The sequence below is a fragment of the Triturus cristatus genome, chromosome 10, assembly GCF_964204655.1.
Source record: "Triturus cristatus chromosome 10, aTriCri1.1, whole genome shotgun sequence".
NCBI classification, from domain to species: Eukaryota; Metazoa; Chordata; class Amphibia; order Caudata; family Salamandridae; genus Triturus; species Triturus cristatus.
Window position 1 is genome coordinate 1,241,910,755 of NC_140593.1, and position 19,698 is coordinate 1,241,930,452.

The 19,698-nt window shown below is 49.6% G+C and overlaps 1 protein-coding gene across 1 annotated transcript in view; it reads right to left on the minus strand.

The window, feature by feature from the left end:
* The window catches only part of LOC146797181 (forkhead box protein P3-like), a 238,098-nt gene that overhangs the window by 133,410 nt on the left and 84,990 nt on the right, over positions 1-19,698 (minus strand). Inside the window, exons 4-5 of the mRNA XM_085630324.1 lie at positions 4,384-4,525; positions 712-913 (exon numbers count right to left, since the gene is read on the minus strand). Coding sequence (XP_085486450.1) covers positions 712-913; positions 4,384-4,525 — 344 coding nt within the window. The remainder of the gene's footprint in view (positions 1-711; positions 914-4,383; positions 4,526-19,698) is intronic.

Here is a 19,698-nt window from a genome sequence, read left to right on the forward strand (position 1 = left end):
ATACCACATGGTACACTCACCCCTGATCTAGGTCCTGACTATAACACATGGTTACACTCACCCCTGATCCAGGGGCTGAATACAACACATGTTACACTCACCCCTGATCCAGGGGCTGAATACAACACATGGTTACAGTCATCCCAGGACCAGGGGATAAATACAACACACAGTGACACTTACCCCTGATACAGGTCGTGGCTATACCACATGGTACACTCACCCCTGATCTAGGTCCTGACTTTAACACATGGTTACACTAACCCCTGATCCAGGGGCTGAATACAACACACGTTACACTCCCTCCTGATCCAGTGGCTGAATACAACACACGGTTACAGTCACCCCTGGTCCAGGGGCTGAAGACAGCACACGGTTACACTAACACCTGATCCAGGGGATGAATATAACGCAGGGAGACACTCACCCCTGATCCAGGGGCTGAATACAACACATGTTACACTCACCCCTGATCCAGGGGCTGAATACAACACATGTTACACTCACCCCTGATCCAGGGGCTGAATACAACACATGGTTACAGTCATCCCAGGACCAGGGGCTAAATACAACACACAGTGACACTTACCCCTGATACAGGTCCTGACTATTCCACATGGTACACTCACCCCTGATCTAGGTCCTGACTATAACACATGGTTACACTCACCCCTGATCCTGGGGCTGAATTTAACACATGGTTCTACTCACCTGTCCTCCAGGCTTCTCCCCAGGTCATGGGTTGCTTCTAGTGGACATGGCCGATCTGTTCGGGGCCTCTTCTTGGCTTCGGTGGTTCTCATGGTGGACGTGAAGGGGGTAATAGAGTGCATGATGGCCCTGTTCCTCAGTGCCCCCTCTGTATGCCTTGGCATCTCGGCGCGAATCCACTCCATACCGGCCAGAGTCATCTCTACAAGAGGGTGAGGAGCAAAAGGGCGTGTGAGGTCTTTTCCAGAAGGCAGCAGAGGCCACATGTGGCCAGCCGAGGAGAGAGAGGTCACCCATGATAAAAACAGAGGCCACATGAGGCCAGCTGAGGCGAGAGAGGTCACATGAGGCCAGCCGAGGCGAGAGAGGTCACCCATGATAGAAAACAGAGGTCACATGAGGCCAGCTGAGGCGAGAGAGGTCACATGAGGCCAGCCGAGGCGAGAGAGGTCACCCATGATAAAAACAGAGGCCACATGAGGCCAGCTGAGCAGAGAGAGGTCACATGAGGCCAGCCGAGGCGAGAGAGGTCACCCAAGATAGAAAACAGAGGTCACATGAGGCCAGCTGAGGTGAGAGAGGTCACCCTTGATAGAAAACAGAGGTCACATGTGGTCAGCCGAGGAGAGAGTGGTCACCCATGATAGAAAACAGAGGCCACATGAGGCCAGGAGAGAGCGGTCACCCACAATAGAAAACAGAGGCCACACGAGGCCAGCTGAGGCAAGAGAGGTCACCCATGATAGAAAAGTGTGGCCATATGTGGCAAGCCGAAGAGAGAGAGGTCTCCCATGATAGAAAAGAGAGGCCATGTGTGGCAATCCGAGGAGAGAGGGGTCACCCATGATAGGAAACAGAGGCCACACGAGGCCATCCGAGGAGAGAGGGGTCACCCATGATAGGAAACAGAAGTCAAATGTATCCAGCTAAGGAAAGAGAGGTCACCCATGATAAAAAAAAGAGGCCATATGTGGCAAGCCGAGGAGAGAGGGGTCACCCATGATAGGAAAAAGAAGTCACATGTGTCCTGCTGAGGAAAAATAGTTCATCCATGATTGGAAACAGAGGCCACATGAGGCCAGCCGAGGAGAGAGGGGTCACCCATGATAGGAAACAGAAGTCAAATGTGTCCAGCTGAGGAAAGAGAGTTCACTGATGATAGGAACCAGAGGCCACATGAGGCCAGCTGAGGGGGTCATTGATGATAGAAAAGAGAGGCCATATGTGGCAAGCCGAGGAGAGAGAGTTCACCCATGATAGAAAAGAGAGGCCATATGTGGCAAGCCGAGGAGAGTGAGGTCACCCATGATAGGAAACAGAGGCCACATGAGGCCAGACGAGGAGAGAGAGGTCACGTGTGGCTAGCCTAGGAGAGAGAGGTCACATGATCCCAGCCGAGGAGAGAGAGGTCACATGAGGCCAGCCGAGGAAAGAGAGGTCACATGATGCCAACCAAGGAGAGAGGGGTCACATGAGGCCAGCCGAGGAGAGAGAGGTCACATGATGCCAGCCGAGAAGAGAGAGGTCACATGAAGTCAGCCGAGGAGAGAGCGGTCACATGCGGCCAGCCGAGGAGAGAGAGGTCACATGATGCCAGCCGAGGAGAGAGGGGTCATATAAGGCCAGCCGAGGAGAGAGAGGTCACCCATGCGAGGAAACAGAGGCCACATGTGGCTAGCTTAGGAGAGAGAGGTCACATGATGCCAGCCGAGGAGAGAGGTCACATGAAGCCAGCCGAGGAGAGAGAGGTCCCATGAGGCCAGCCGAGTAGAGAGAGGTCACATGATGCCAGCCAAGGAGAGAGGGGTCCCATGAGGCCAGCCAAGGAGAGAGGGGTCGCATGAGGCCAGCCGAGGAGAGAGAGGACACCCATGCAAGGAAACAGAGGCCACATGTGGCTAGCTTAGGAGAGAGAGGTCACATGATGCCAGCCAAGGAGAGAGAGGTCACATGAAGCCAGCCGAGGAGAGAGAGGTCACAAGAGGCCAGCCGAGGAGCGAGAGGTCACCCATGATAGGAAACAGAGGTCACAGGAGGCCAGCCGAGGAGAGAGAGATCACCCATGATAGGAAACAGAGGCCACATGATGCCAGCCGAGGAGAGACAGGTCACATGAAGCCAGCCGAGGAGAGAGAGGTCCCATGAGGCCAGCCAAGGAGATAGAGGTCACCAATGATAGGAAACAGAGGCCATATTCGGCCAGCCGAGGAGAGAGGGGTCACATGAGGCCAGCCGAGGAGAGAGAGGTCACATGAGGCAAGCCAAAAAGAGAGTGGTCACCCATGATAGGAAACAGAGGCCACATGAGGCCAGCCAAGGAGATGTAACAGAGACTTCATGATGCCAGGCAAGGAGAGAGGACACATGAGTCCTTGAGCAATTGGAAACGGAGGCCACATATGGCCAGCCGAGGCAGGGTTACAACAGCCACATGAGACCGGCTAAGGGGAGGTAACGGAGGCCACATGAACACCTGATAGAAGGGTGAGAGAGGCCTCATGAACACCTCAAGGAATAGGTGGCCCTTACCTTGGGATACAGGATCAAGGAGGTTCTTACCTTGGGATACAGGATCGAGGAGGTCCTTACCTTGGGATACAGGATTGAGGAGGTCCCTACCTTGGAAAAGAGGATCGAGGAGGTCCTTCCCTTGGGATACAGGATCGAGGAGGTCCTTCCCTTGGGATACGGGATCGAGGAGGTCCTTATCTTGGGATAGAGGATCGAGGAGGTCCTTACCTTGGGATAGGGGATCGAGGTGGTCCTTACCTTAGGATACAGGATCGAGGAGGTCCTTACCTTGGGATACAGGATCAAGGAGGTCCTTACCTTGGGACACAGGATCGAGGAGGTCCTTACCTTGAGACACGTGGTTCAGTTTGCCCTTACCTTGGAATACAGGATCAAGGAAGTTCTAACCTTGGAGTACAGGATTGAGGAGGTCCTTACCTTGGGATACAGGATCGAGGAGGTCCCTACCTTGGAAAAGAGACTCAAGGAGGTCCTTACCTTGGGATACGGGATCGAGGAGGTCCTTACCTTGTGATAGAGCAACGAGGAGGTCCTTACCTTGGGATACAGGATTGAGGAGGTCCTTACTTTGGAATACAGGATCGAGGTGGTCCTTACCTTGGGATACAGGATCGAGGAAGCCCTTACTTCCTGGGAATACAGGATTGAGGAGGTCCTGACCTTGGGATACAGGATTGAGGAGGTCCTTACCATGGGATAGAGGATCAAGGAGGTCCTTACCTTGGGATAGAGGATCAAGGAGGTCCTTACCTTGGGATACAGGATCGAGGAGGTCCTTACCTTGGGATAGAGCATCGAGGAGGTCCTTACTTTGGGATACAGGATTGAAGAGGTCCTTACCTTGGGATACAGGATTAAGGAGGCCCTTGCCTTGGGATACAGGATCGAGGAGGTCCTTACCTTGATACACGTGGCTCAGGTGGCCCTTACCTTGGAATACAGGATCGAGGAGGTCCTTACCTTGGAATACAAGATCAAGGAGGTCCTTGCCTTGGAGTACAGGATCGAGGAACTCCTTACCTTAAGATAGAGCATCGAGGAGGTCCTTACCTTGGGATACAGGATCAAGAACATCCTTACTTTGGGATACAGGATCGAGGAGGTTCTGACCTTGGGATACAGGACCGAGGAGGCCCTTACCTTGGGATGCAGGCTGCACAAGTCCATGCGTGCCTGTGCCCGGGACCCTGGTTTCATAGGTTGACCCAAGGCTCAGGAGCGCTGTCTGGCGCAGTGGGGTCACCTGGTAAAGGCCCCCCCAAACAGGGGGTTCCAGGGAGATCTGTGGGACCAGAAGAGGAGAGAATGTTAGGACCATTGAGGTGTCACCCCCTCATCCCCACACTCCCACCTCCACACCTTCCTCCACTCCCAGCTACAGAGCTTATGGGTGTGTGGGGTCCCTGCAAACAGAGGTATCAGTGGAGTGGGATCAGAAATGACCCTGGAGGACTGGTCATAGAGGTACAGATGGGAATGGTTGCATCGCTAGTGCTTCCTTCTCTATGTGGTATATTGTTTTTTTCTGTTTCTGTGAGAGCTCTGCTCAAAAACACTACTGGCGCCCACTATATGCTGTTGATCTTTTGCATGAGCACAGCGCCCAGCCCCAGAGGACTCGTGCCAATGATTAGTTCAGACTCTTCGGCCGGGTCTAAGTTTAACATCACCGTGTTACGCCTGAGTGCCCATTTGATGACTTGGACTGCTGTTTCTGCTACTTAGCCCCAGGGACTGCTGATTTTGTTAGAGGTCGCTTCTGCCAGGGTTGCCAGACTGGTGATGAACCTGCCACTGGGCGCAGCTAACCCTAAGAACCTCCTAACTCCTGAGAGGGACAGTGGGGTTGCCTCATCTCTGACGTCCGCCCCCTTACCCGGGTCTCCCTTGATGCCACTTCTAGACTAGACATAACCGTAGAACGGCATCTCTTGCGGGAGTAACTGACATTTCTGTGGGTTAAGTCAATCCAGCATCGCTGATCTGTTAAAGGACGGCCTCCAGTCGTCATTGGGGAACTTCTAAGGTGGGAGCATGTATCAGGATGTGGTGAAAACGGCAGCAACTATGAAGTAAGGGCACCACATTTACCAGAATGCAGTGGAGCGAACTGTGCTGGGATGAGAGGCAGTGTGCTCCCTTCCTCCTTGTGTTTAAAAGGCTTCCATGAGCTACGAGATGACGAGCCCACCTGGGATGCACGTGCGCCTGTGGAGTGGTACTGTGACCTGTGAAGACTTGGGCAGCATTTCAGCAACCCCAGAAGATTTTTCTCTGCTCTCTACAAATTCTGCTGTCTGCTGATGAAGGGCTAAACCCCAAAACACGTGTCTAGAGATAACACCACTAACTGCACCAACTTTGGTGGAAAACCACAGTAACTTTGAAGGTACCAGAATGCAATGGGGTGAACTGTGCTGGGATGAGAGGGAGTGTGCTACCTCCCCCTTCTGTATCTGGATGTCATCACTGACGTTGATTTCACCATCCAATCCTGACAAGACTTCCAGAATGTTGCTCTGAAAGATTCTGCCGCTGAGGAGAAGCCAAAAACGAGGCTGCGATACCAGCGAAGGCCAATGAGGGTCAAGAAAGTGTTATATGATGTCAATTCTCAAGGAGCTGCAGCTGATGGTATCCGGAGTTGAGATCCAGTTTAGGAAACCAGCAGGACTCATTTAAATCAGCCATGGGATCGTGGATGCCCGGCTGTTTGGGCTTGCTTACAACGGCTGTTGGTGAGACCCAAGGAGTCAGGCTAGAGACCTTTTTGATGACTCCTGCCGCCTCCATTTCTGGCAGTTCAGCCTCCAGTGCATGACAAAGGTGAAATGGGACTTGCCTGAGGCGCATTATGACTGACTTCATCGAGGAGTCGATGTGTAGCAAGAGCAGAGGCCCCCGGAGGCAGTCGAGACCTTTTAAAAGGTGTGTGAAGTCTTTGTGGATGTGATGCACGCTTTTGACAACAAGAGCTGTTGCTAAATGGACCAGATGAAGCGCATCTGCTGTGGAGCTGCTGAGAATGGTTCCTATTCCCCTGGCGCCGACAAAGAGCTTGATGTCCCAGGATACATTGCCATGGGTGGCGGCGTTACAGGAGGACTTGACATTGGTGACGGTGTCACAGGAGGGCTTGCCACTGCCCGCCCGAGCCACATAGCCCAGTGCCCGCCTGAGCCACATAGCCCACTGACCGCCAGAGCCACATAGCCCAGTGCCCACCAGAGACACATAGCTCAGTGCCCACCAGAGACACATAGCCCAGTGCCAGCCTGAGCCACATAGCCCAGTGCCATCCTGAGCCACATAGCCCAGTGCCCGGCAGAGACACATAGCCCATTGCCCACCTGAGCCACATAGCCCAGTGCCATCCTGAGCCACATAGCCCAGTGCCCGGCGGAGACACATAGCCCAGTGCCCACCTGAGCCACATAGCCCAGTGCCTGCCAGAGACACATAGCCCAGTGCCCACCAGAGACACATAGCCCAGTGCCCGCCAGAGACATAGAGCCCAGTGCTCGCCAGAGACATGTAGCCCAGTGCCTACCAGAGACACATAGCCCAGTGCCCACCAGAGACACATAGCCCAGTGCCTGCCAGAGACATAGAGCCCAGTGCCCGCCAGAGACACGTAGCCCAGTGCCTACCAGAGACACATAGCCCAGTGCCCACCAGAGACACATAGCCCAGTGCCCACCAGAGACATATAGCCCAGTGCCAGCCCGAGCCACATAGCCCAGTGTCATCCTGAGCCACATAGCCCAGTGCCCAGCGGAGACACATAGCCCAGTGCACGCCTGAGCCACATAGCCCAGTGCCCGCCAGAGACACATAGCCCAGTGCCCACCAGAGACACATAGCCCAGTGCACGCCAGAGACATATAGCCCAAGCCCACCAGAGACACATAGCTCAGTGCCCACCAGAGACACATAGCCCAAGCCCACCAGAGACACATAGCCCAGTGCCCACCAGAGACACATAGCTCAGTGCCCGTACTACCTTACTACATCAAAGCCCGTCTCTAGGAGAAGGTCCTGTCATCCCATGCGCTCTGGGTGCACGCTTTCACGCGGACTCACATCCCTTGTTCGCTCCATGACACTGCTCTCTGGTACATGTGGCAAAGCCGGACGTGAACCTGGTGTGTACACGCTTGATGATTAGATAATGTCGTTGGTGCAGTATACCCCTAACACCAAAGCGCAAAACACTGTGATTGCTACAGAGATATGCAAACTGAGGACAGCCATCTTATGGGAAAGACTGTGTTTACATTCTGAGCTTTTGCGTCACACGAGAAAAAAACTGAAAACAAACGCATTTTCAATGCAATAGGTCTCGCTTTTGCAAGAATTTAAGCGATCGGCATTGTAAATGACAATGCCTTTTATTTATGTGTTTTAAACCCAACACATATATAAAAGGCATTGTTATTTGTAATGCCAATAGCTCAAACTCTCGCAAATGTGAGGGCACTTTTATGTTGGCCGCACCCCTTTCTTTAGACGGCTGCTCTCTGTATTCAGGTTACAGTGAGCAGTGTCTAAAGAAAGGGGCACAGACAATATTAAAGGGAAATCGCATGCGGTGCGCTTTGACAGGAGGCAAAACAAAATAATTAATTTAGAAAAGTTCTGCAGCGTGGCCGCTGAAGTGAAAGCGGCCTGTGCTATTAATTAATAAAATAAATAAGCACAGCCACTAATGTGAAAGCGTTCGCCTGTAAAATAAATAATTAAATATGCACGGCCGCCAAACTGAAAGCGGACCGCGCCATAAATTAAATAATTGAATAAGCGCGGTCGCTATAGTAAAAGCGGGCCGCGTACTAATTTAAATAAATACAGTAGTCAAAGCCACGGCGTGCTCCGATGTCGGGGTGGAATAAGGGAAGAGCATTAAAGAAAATAGTGCTCATCAACTTATATACCATGTAACAACACCAGCAAAAGGTCCAGTCGTTATGGGAGGAAACAAATGCAGACAAGGCGGTACCAAGGAGGGACTAACAAGCCTACTAAAAACTCGGAAGCCAGTGTTTATGAAGGACAATGACACAATCTATTTTAAAAAATGGGCGGAGAGTGGGCGGAACTTGAAAGCCATACTCCACTACTTCATGTCTCGCAGTAATGCATGCGCTGCTCGACCTTAAAAGGAGTGTCTGTTTTCCACCTCCGTTTTATTTTACCTAATCACCTAGTCACCTTCATCGAAGGCAAATTCTTGAGTTCTCCGATGTTGATCAGTATATGTATTCATTTTAAATTTCCGAGCAGTGTCAGTGGCACGAACCTCGTCAGCGCTCCGAGTTCGTTCAGTGGTCCACTGTGCTATCCTGGTTCTTTTAGCTCCCCCAAACAGCGAGGTGGCAGGGCTCTCACCGGTGGTGGAGTGAGGAGTCGAATGATAGGCACGGAGGGCTTGATATACGGCCTGACTCAGCTCGATTCCCTCCATTGATGCACATTGGATCACTCTCTTTAGGGTGCCCATAAATCGTTTCATGACACCGTTAGCTTGCGGCCACAAGGGTGTACTCTTTTGGTGCTTGACATTGAGTCTAGTTAGAAACCTTACTATTGAACGGTGGACCATTGTTAGATTTCAGGATGTCTGGGATGCCTCATGCTGCAAAGATGCCGTCCAGCCGCTCAATGACCTTGTCACGTGTTGTTGATGACATTTCCTCCACCAGAGGAAAGCGGGAATACTCGTCAATGACTACCGTGAGATGATGTCCACTCGCTAGGGGCCCAAAGAAATCAACAGCCACTCTCTCCCACGCACGTAGATATAATATACCTGCAGTTTTAACTCTGCACCCTGCTGGACGCTGTAGGTACAATGTCTCTGGTGTTTTAACTCTGCCCCCTGGTGGAAACTATAGGTTTAATATCCCTGGTGCTCTAACACTGGTCCCTTGCAGACACAGTAGGTATAATATCCTTAGTGTTTAACAACTCCCCCTTGTGGACACTGTAGGTATAATATCCGGGGTGTTTTACCACTGCACCTTGGTGAACACTGTCGGTATAATATTTATTTATTTAGTTATTGATTTGAAAGGTTTTATAAAGCTCGAACATGACCGGAAAGGGTATCAGAGCGTTGTGCATACAGTATGTACGATAAACAAGTAAAGGTAGTACATTAATAAATGTAGGTAGTCAGAGGAACAGTAACAAGAGAAAGAACAAATCAGGCAGAATTAAGAAACAAAAGATTACAAGAGCATCATTGAGCGTTAGAAAAACAGCTGTAACTCATTGACTTCAGGACTATTTTCGCAGGTAACTGTTCAGGAGCAACCATGTGATGTCTTTTTAGGTCTCGCATGCGTTGCAGCGCAAAGTGCTGCTCCGCCTCCACGAGAGATTTTGTAAGAGAGGACTTTGAGAAGAGGGCTTGAAGCCCCGCCCCTCAGTTCCATTGGCCGGCGTCACCGTTTATGCTAAACGGTGGCCTGCCATTGGAAATGAGGGTTTTTGGTTGCCGCTCTTTGGCTTGTGATCCGGACTGGGTTGCCTGCTTCACGGCTGTCGTGAAGCACTGTCTTATCTTTATGGGGCCATAAAGACAAGAGATCCCCATGCTCCAGCGCGATCCTTTTTTGCTTTCGGTACCGCGCTTGTTATAAAATACGATCAAGATTCACGATTGAGGATTTCAAGGTAGTGAATTGATATTCTTTTGCCACAATGACTCGTTTAGTTATGTGTTTACGCATGCCGTGTGAAATTTTGAGGGCTTGAGTCCATTAATGCCCTTCTGAGCTGAGGAACACTGGCTTGACTTGCGTGTTTAGCTGCCGTTTTTAACTATCACTTATTTCCTCTGTGGCCGCTACCGGTGATCACAATGATTTTTAATCTTGTTTTATTTAATCGCGCAGTGGCAACAGCTTTTTATTTGTAGGACTTCTTAGCGCGCTATGCGCGCTTACACGCTCAGCTTGTTTTTAAAAATGATTTAATCACGCAATGGCGACAGCTTTTTTTGCTTAGGACTTCTTTAGCGTGCTATGTGCGCTTTCATATTTACAATGCGGCCACACGCAGCGACCGATCATTAGCAGGCTCATGTTTACCACAGCTTTTTTATTTAATTGCGCAATGGTGACAGCTTTTTTTTAGGCCTGTGCCTATCTGTGAGTGAGGGAACAAAGCTACTGTTGTTAGCGGTCATGTGACGGGTACAATCTAACTCCACTAACTAAAAGCATGTTGCACCTGATGCAAAGTACCGACCGCGACTGCTCGGTCCCAGTGCTTCTCTCATGGACTGGAAGGGCAGCACACTTGACCAACTGTGTCCGGGGCAGTAATCCCTCTCACCCCCAAACGCACACACTCGGCAAATGGTGTCTCATATAGGACCTTCGACATGTCCAATATATTGTACATGCACAATTCCCCACATGCTTTGCATTCGTATGTATATGGATATAGTACCTTTAATGCACATATTGCTACAAATTACCCGTGAGCCACTCTGTACGAAATGCAGTCACAAATGCACAAACACTGTATATGTGCCATCACACAAATATTCTACCTGCACCAATGCCCACTCATTTTACCCGCACCATGCCCGCACATTGTACGGGCCAAGTTACCGCACAAAGTGTTGCATTGTATGCTGGTGGAATTTATATTCCGCTTCCTATGTTCATGCTAAAATCCCACTTTCTCTGCAAGAAATACGTGCACCAGTCTTCAGATATTGTGTGTGACCCATACCCCACACACTGCCCACATGCCGGACATTTCCACACTGCACTTGAACAAATCCGATCACAGCGTGGGTGCACCAGTTCCTAGCATACGTTCAGAGGCCGCCACACATGGCAGCTTCGGCCCCTAAAATACTGTTGGGTACAATTTCGTTTAACGTTCACCATGGCCCATGTAATGTAGAGTGCGGGCCTCATTGTATAGCAGTTTTATACAGCGCTTTATGTGAGCAACAGTTAAGTTAGTTACACAATGGATCCCCGGTGATATTTTGTAACCAGCAGTCATGTTTTAGGGTTGCCACCCTTCTAAGAGAAAAATACGGACATCTGTTGTCGTTTTAAGGGTCTCCAAAGGTCTGTGCATAACACTAAATGGGACTTTAAACAAAATGGAATATATTCGTTTGTAACAACTTTCCTGCCTTTGTTTACTTTAATTATTAGTCAGGGGTCATTAACGCAGCCCTACAAAACGTTTCAAAGTGCGTGCGATTTATATTTGCTGGTAAAGTATGTGCAGATAAAATCTAAAAATACAGCTTTAGTGAATATTCCTCATTTTTGCACCGGCCGGCGGTATGGCAGGAGAAAACCGGCCAGGTGGCGACCCTTGCTGCTGAGTGGCTATGGGGTGATACGTTGATTACTATAGAAATGCAGCTGTCCGCGGCCCTTTAGTGCCATTTTGGGCACCACTCACCTCGTTCTAGTGGTTTGGGGGCTCCAGCAGGAGCCCACTCACCATGTCGCCCGTAAGATAACGCACATATTGCATACTCTTGTATGGAATAACGCTGCAGCAAATTTTTCCCAGAACAAAAGTTGTCTTGTGTATTTATTGACCTGTGCGTGCTCAGACCGGGGCGGGGGGAGTTGCCGGTAATGGCTCTAATGTAACCCCGGCTGTTGGAAGCCGGTTAGCTTTCTGTTCCTGTTGCTCCCGTCGTGAGCAGTGAAAGCACGGGTTGCAAAGGCTGGTCCCAGGCTAGAAAGGATGACGTACACTGTATGACGTCCGTTTCAATCTGTCCATAAAATGAAGGTGTGCGCGGTCCAGCCTCTCAGTCTCAGACAACACAGCTGGGTTCGTGGACAGAAGCCCTTCCGGCATGCCTGCCCGCCCCCACTCCCTCCCCAGCCGGGTCCAAAACATGCAGTATTACTAGCAGTATGAGGAGTGGCGGGCACCCCCCCCCCCTGAAGGGGGGGATAGACTGTGTGGTTGCAGCAGTCCTCCTAAGAGTTAACCTCTGCACACAGCCCCAGCACATTTCGAACCCTTCATCTCTCCTAGAACCGTCTGACAGCGCGGAGGGCTCTGCTCCCACCTGGTGCCTCTGTGTGCATTCACTCTGCCTCTGCCTGACCCGGAGGGGAGGGGCTGTCAGGGAGGGGGGCTCTGCTCCCACCTGGTGCCTCTGTGTACATTCACTCTGCCTCTGCCTGACCCGGAGGGGAGGGGCTGTCAGCGCGGAGGGCTCTGCTCCCACCTGGTGCCTCTGTGTACATTCACTCTGCCTCTGCCTGACCCGGAGGGGCTGTCAGGGAGGGGGGCTCTGCTCCCACCTGGTGCCTCTGTGTGCATTCACTCTGCCTCTGCCTGACCCGGAGGGGCTGTCAGGGAGGGGGGCTCTGCTCCCACCTGGTGCCTCTGTGTGCATTCACTCTGCCTCTGCCTGACCCGGAGGGGCTGTCAGGGAGGGGGGCTCTGCTCCCACCTGGTGCCTCTGTGTACATTCACTCTGCCTCTGCCTGACCCGGAGGGGGGCGAGGAGGAGAAGCAGAAGTGATGCACCAGGTATCATGCGGCGGTGGGCGCTAGGACCGCGTCGGAGGCTGCAGCTGAGCCAGGATGCGGCCGCACTCCAGCACACCACACTTGTGGTCAGGTTCTTTCCGCTCCGCTCCCCCCTCCCCTCCTCTCTCAAACGTGTACAATTTGGAAGTCCCTCATTGTCTCCCTCTGTTCTCGCTTCTCTCCTGAGGACGAGGTGTTGCAGTGGGCGGGGCTCTGGGTCTGAGTGTGGAGGCGGTGGGGCCGCAGAGTGGGAACTCTAGTGCTGGGGACGAACACTCCTGAGGGGGGGAAGGAGAAAGGGCGTAGAGTGCAGTCCAGATGTGGCACACATGAGGGAGCGGAGGGGTTAACTCCCACGTCAGTCTTTCCTGCCGGTCGCACTCCCCCTTCCACTCCAATCTACCAAATCAGTAACGCCCCCCCCCCCCCCAACATGGTGTCTCCTACTTGTAAGAATGTTTCATATTTGGACTGAAGTTGGTGGCCACTGTGAACTGTGCATTGAACTCCCCCCACCCCCTCCCCATGGCCAGTATTCAGCCTACACCTTCCCCATACACAGGTAACCCCCCTCCTCTTTTCACATTGTCACACCTGCCAACTTGTACAATAAGCATTAAAAATGCAATAGGTCTCGCCTTTCATTAAGTTAAAGCCATTTGCTTTGCTATACAATACCATTAGCAAAACAAATAGCATTAACTTAATCAAATGCGAGATCTATTGCATTTTCAATGCTTGTTTAATGTGGCAACCGAGGGGTTGGGTCTGATTTCAGGAGGGAGAGTGTTCTGAATTCTTGGAGCAAGACCAGAGAAGGCTCGGTTATAAGTTCTTTACTTGTTGAAATGTTGTGGTTTCAGCACTAGGTTGTTAGAGCTTCTAAGGGTTCGATTCAAGCCGGATAGTTCAAGTTTTTTTGCCCGGTAAACCGGAGTGCTGTAGTGAAGTGCTTTGTGTGTTAAGCAGGCTATCTTGAGACAAATCCTTGGTTCGAAGGGGGGCCAATTGAGTTAAATTAGGTCTGGTGTTATGTGCTCATGTTTTCTTGGGCATGGGTGAGGAATCTGGCAGCAGAGTTCAAAGTAGCCTTTAAAGGGGCCAGTCTGAATTTGGGAAGTCCAGCTAGGGTCGCAATTCCGAAGTTTAAACGGGAGATAATTAGGGATTGGACTGCAAGCTTCATGTCGTAAGGAGGTATGAAGGGTTTGATTTTTCTTAACGTGTTGAGTTGGTGATTGGCTCCTCTTCTTATTAGACTGAGGTAGTCTTGCATGTAGAGTTGGTGATTGGCTCCTCTACTTGTTAGACTGAGGTAGTCTTGCATGTAGAGTTGGTGATCGGCTGCTCTACTTGTAAGATTGAGGTAGTCTTGCATGTTGAGTTGGTGATTGGCTCCTCTACTTGTTAGACTGAGGTAGTCTTGCCTGTTGAGTTGGTGATTGGCTCCTCTACTTGTTAGACTGAGGTAGTCTTGCATGTTGAGTTGGGGATCGGCTCCTCTACTTGTTAGACTGAGGTAGTCTTGCATGTAGAGTTGGTGATTGGCTTCTCTACTTGTTAGCCTGAGGTAGTCTTGCATGTAGAGTTGGTGATCGGCTCCTCTACTTGTTAGCCTGAGGTAGTCTTGCATGTAGAGTTGGTGATTGGCTTCTCTACTTGTTAGCCTGAGGTAGTCTTGCATGTAGAGTTGGTGATCGGCTCCTCTACTTGTTAGCCTGAGGTAGTCTTACATGTTGAGTTGGTGATTGGCTCCTCTACTTGTTAGACTGAGGTAGTCTTGCATGTTGAGTTGGTGATCGGCTCCTCTACTTGTTAGACTGAGGTAGTCTTGCATGTTGAGTTGGTGATTGGCTCCTCTACTTGTTAGACTGAGGTAGTCTTGCATGTTGAGTTGGGGATCGGCTCCTCTACTTGTTAGACTGAGGTAGTCTTGCATGTTGAGTTGGTGATTGGCTCCTCTACTTGTTAGACTGAGGTAGCCTTGCATGTTGAGTTGGTGATCGGCTCCTCTACTTGTTAGACTGAGGTAGTCTTGCATGTTGAGTTGGTGATTGGCTCCTCTACTTGTTAGACTGATGTAGTCTTGCATGTAGAGTTGGTGATTGGCTCCTCTACTTGTTAGACTGAGGTAGTCTTGCATGTTGAGTTGGTGATTGGCTCCTCTACTTGTTAGACTGATGTAGTCTTGCATGTAGAGTTGGTGATTGGCTCCTCTACTTGTTAGACTGAGGTAGTCTTGCATGTTGAGTTGGTGATTGGCTCCTCTACTTGTTAGACTGATGTAGTCTTGCATGTTGAGTTGGTGATTGGCTCCTCTACTTGTTAGACTGAGGTAGTCTTGCATGTTGAGTTGGTGATTGGCTCCTCTACTTGTTAGACTGAGGTAGTCTTGCATGTTGAGTTGGTGATTGGCTCCTCTACTTGTTAGACTGAGGTAGTCTTGCATGTTGAGTTGGTGATTGGCTCCTCTACTTGTTAGCCTGAGGTAGTCTTGCATGTAGAGTTGGTGATTGGCTCCTCTACTTGTTAGACTGAGGTAGTCTTGCATGTAGAGTTGGTGATTGGCTCCTCTACTTGTTAGACTGATGTAGTCTTGCATGTAGAGTTGGTGATCGGCTCCTCTACTTGTTAGCCTGAGGTAGTCTTACATGTTGAGTTGGTGATTGGCTCCTCTACTTGTTAGACTGAGGTAGTCTTGCATGTTGAGTTGGTGATCGGTTCCTCTACTTGTTAGACTGAGGTAGTCTTGCATGTTGAGTTGGTGATTGGCTCCTCTACTTGTTAGACTGAGGTAGTCTTGCATGTAGAGTTGGTGATTCGCTCCTCTACTTGTTAGACTGAGGTAGTCTTGCATGTTGAGTTGGTGATTGGCTCCTCTACTTGTTAGACTGAGGTAGTCTTGCATGTTGAGTTGGTGATCGGCTCCTCTACTTGTTAGACTGAGGTAGTCTTGCATGTTGAGTTGGTGATTGGCTCCTCTACTTGTTAGACTGAGGTAGTCTTGCATGTTGAGTTGGGGATCGGCTCCTCTACTTGTTAGACTGAGGTAGCCTTGCATGTTGAGTTGGTGATCGGCTCCTCTACTTGTTAGACTGAGGTAGTCTTGCATGTTGAGTTGGTGATTGGCTCCTCTACTTGTTAGACTGATGTAGTCTTGCATGTAGAGTTGGTGATTGGCTCCTCTACTTGTTAGACTGAGGTAGTCTTGCATGTTGAGTTGGTGATTGGCTCCTCTACTTGTTAGACTGATGTAGTCTTGCATGTTGAGTTGGTGATTGGCTCCTCTACTTGTTAGACTGAGGTAGTCTTGCATGTTGAGTTGGTGATTGGCTCCTCTACTTGTTAGACTGAGGTAGTCTTGCATGTTGAGTTGGTGATTGGCTCCTCTACTTGTTAGACTGAGGTAGTCTTGCATGTTGAGTTGGTGATTGGCTCCTCTACTTGTTAGCCTGAGGTAGTCTTGCATGTAGAGTTGGTGATTGGCTCCTCTACTTGTTAGACTGAGGTAGTCTTGCATGTAGAGTTGGTGATTGGCTCCTCTACTTGTTAGACTGAGGTAGTCTTGCATGTTGAGTTGGTGATCGGCTCCTCTACTTGTTAGACTGAGGTAGTCTTGCATGTTGAGTTGGTGATTGGCTCCTCTACTAGTTAGACTGAGGTAGTCTTGCATGTAGAGTTGGTGATTGGCTCCTCTACTTGTTAGACTGATGTAGTCTTGCATGTACAGTGGGTGATCGGCTCCTCTACTTGTTAGACTGAAGTAGTCTTGCATGTTGAGTTGGTGATTGGCTCCTCTACTTGTTAGACTGAGGTAGTCTTGCATGTAGAGTTGGTGATTGGCTCCTCTACTTGTTAGACTGATGTAGTCTTGCATGTAGAGTTGTTGATTGGCTCCTCTACTTGTTAGACTGATGTAGTCTTGCATGTAGAGTTGGTGATCGGCTCCTCTACTTGTTAGACTGAGGTAGTCTTGCATGAGGAGTTGGTGATTGGCTCCTCTACTTGTTAGACTGAGGTAGTCTTGCATGTAGAGTTGGTGATTGGCTCCTCTACTTGTAAGTTTGAGGTAGTCTTGCATGTTGAGTTGGTGATCGGCTCCTCTACTTGTTAGACTGAGGTAGTCTTGCATGTAGAGTTGGTGATTGGCTCCTCTACTTGTTAGACTGAGGTAGTCTTGCATGTTGAGTTGGTGATTGGCTCCTCTACTTGTTAGACTGAGGTAGTCTTGCATGTAGAGTTGGTGATTGGCTCCTCTACTTGTTAGCCTGAGGTAGTCTTGCATGTAGAGTTGGTGATTGGCTCCTCTACTTGTTAGATTGAGGTAGTCTTGCATGTAGAGTTGGTGATTGGCTCCTCTACTTGTAAGATTGAGGTAGTGTTGCATGTTGAGTTGGTGATCGGCTCCTCTACTTGTTAGACTGAGGGAGTGTTGCATGTTGAGTTGGTGATCGGCTGCTCTACTTGTTAGACTGAGGTAGTCTTGCATGTTGAGTTGGTGATTGGCTCCTCTACTTGTTAGCCTGAGGTAGTCTTGCATGTTGAGTTGGGGATCGGCTCCTCTACTTGTTAGACTGAGGTAGTCTTGCATGTTGAGTTGGTGATTGGCTCCTCTACTTGTTAGACTGAGGTAGTCTTGCATGTTGAGTTGGTGATTGGCTCCTCTACTTGTTAGACTGAGGTAGTCTTGCATGTAGAGTTGGTGATTGGCTCCTCTACTTGTTAGACTGATGTAGTCTTGCATGTAGAGTTGTTGATTGGCTCCTCTACTTGTTAGACTGAGGTAGTCTTGCATGTTGAGTTGGTGATTGGCTCCTCTACTTGTTAGACTGAGGTAGTCTTGCATGTTGAGTTGCTGATTGGCTCCTCTACTTGTTAGACTGAGGTAGTCTTGCATGTTGAGTTGGTGATTGGCTCCTCTACTTGTTAGCCTGAGGTAGTCTTGCATGTAGAGTTGGTGATTGGCTCCTCTACTTGTTAGACTGATGTAGTCTTGCATGTAGAGTTGGTGATCGGCTCCTCTACTTGTTAGACTGAGGTAGTCTTGCATGTAGAGTTGGTGATTGGCTCCTCTACTTGTTAGACTGAGGTAGTCTTGCATGTAGAGTTGGTGATTGGCTCCTCTACTTGTAAGTTTGAGGTAGTCTTGCATGTTGAGTTGGTGATCGGCTCCTCTACTTGTTAGACTGAGGTAGTCTTGCATGTAGAGTTGGTGATTGGCTCCTCTACTTGTTAGACTGAGGTAGTCTTGCATGTTGAGTTGGTGATTGGCTCCTCTACTTGTTAGACTGAGGTAGTCTTGCATGTTGAGTTGGTGATTGGCTCCTCTACTTGTTAGCCTGAGGTAGTCTTGCATGTAGAGTTGGTGATTGGCTCCTCTACTTGTTAGACTGAGGTAGTCTTGCATGTAGAGTTGGTGATTGGCTCCTCTACTTGTTAGACTGATGTAGTCTTGCATGTAGAGTTGGTGATCGGCTCCTCTACTTGTTAGCCTGAGGTAGTCTTGCATGTTGAGATGGTGATTGGCTCCTCTACTTGTTAGACTGAGGTAGTCTTGCATGTTGAGTTGGTGATCGGCTCCTCTACTTGTTAGCCTGAGGTAGTCTTGCATGTTGAGATGGTGATTGGCTCCTCTACTTGTTAGACTGAGGTAGTCTTGCATGTTGAGTTGGGGATCGGCTCCTCTACTTGTTAGACTGAGGTAGCCTTGCATGTTGAGTTGGTGATCGGCTCCTCTACTTGTTAGACTGAGGTAGTCTTGCATGTTGAGTTGGTGATTGGCTCCTCTACTTGTTAGACTGATGTAGTCTTGCATGTAGAGTTGGTGATTGGCTCCTCTACTTGTTAGACTGAGGTAGTCTTGCATGTTGAGTTGGTGATTGGCTCCTCTACTTGTTAGACTGATGTAGTCTTGCATGTTGAGTTGGTGATTGGCTCCTCTACTTGTTAGACTGAGGTAGTCTTGCATGTTGAGTTGGTGATTGGCTCCTCTACTTGTTAGACTGAGGTAGTCTTGCATGTTGAGTTGGTGATTGGCTCCTCTACTTGTTAGACTGAGGTAGTCTTGCATGTTGAGTTGGTGATTGGCTCCTCTACTTGTTAGCCTGAGGTAGTATTGCATGTAGAGTTGGTGATTGGCTCCTCTACTTGTTAGACTGAGGTAGTCTTGCATGTAGAGTTGGTGATTGGCTCCTCTACTTGTTAGACTGAGGTAGTCTTGCATGTTGAGTTGGTGATCGGCTCCTCTACTTGTTAGACTGAGGTAGTCTTGCATGTTGAGTTGGTGATTGGCTCCTCTACTAGTTAGACTGAGGTAGTCTTGCATGTAGAGTTGGTGATTGGCTCCTCTACTTGTTAGCCTGAGGTAGTCTTGCATGTAGAGTTGGTGATTGGCTCCTCTACTTGTTAGACTGATGTAGTCTTGCATGTAGAGTTGGTGATTGGCTCCTCTACTTGTTAGACTGAGGTAGTCTTGCATGTTGAGTTGGTGATTGGCTCCTCTACTTGTTAGACTGAGGTAGTCTTGCATGTAGAGTTGGTGATTGGCTCCTCTACTTGTTAGCCTGAGGTAGTCTTGCATGTTGAGTTGGGGATCGGCTCCTCTACTTGTTAGACTGAGGTAGTCTTGCATGTTGAGTTGGTGATTGGCTCCTCTACTTGTTAGACTGAGGTAGTCTTGCATGTTGAGTTGGTGATTGGCTCCTCTACTTGTTAGACCGAGGTAGTCTTGCATGTAGAGTTGGTGATTGGCTCCTCTACTTGTTAGACTGATGTAGTCTTGCATGTAGAGTTGTTGATTGGCTCCTCTACTTGTTAGACTGAGGTAGTCTTGCATGTTGAGTTGGTGATTGGCTCCTCTACTTGTTAGACTGAGGTAGTCTTGCATGTAGAGTTGGTGATTGGCTCCTCTACTTG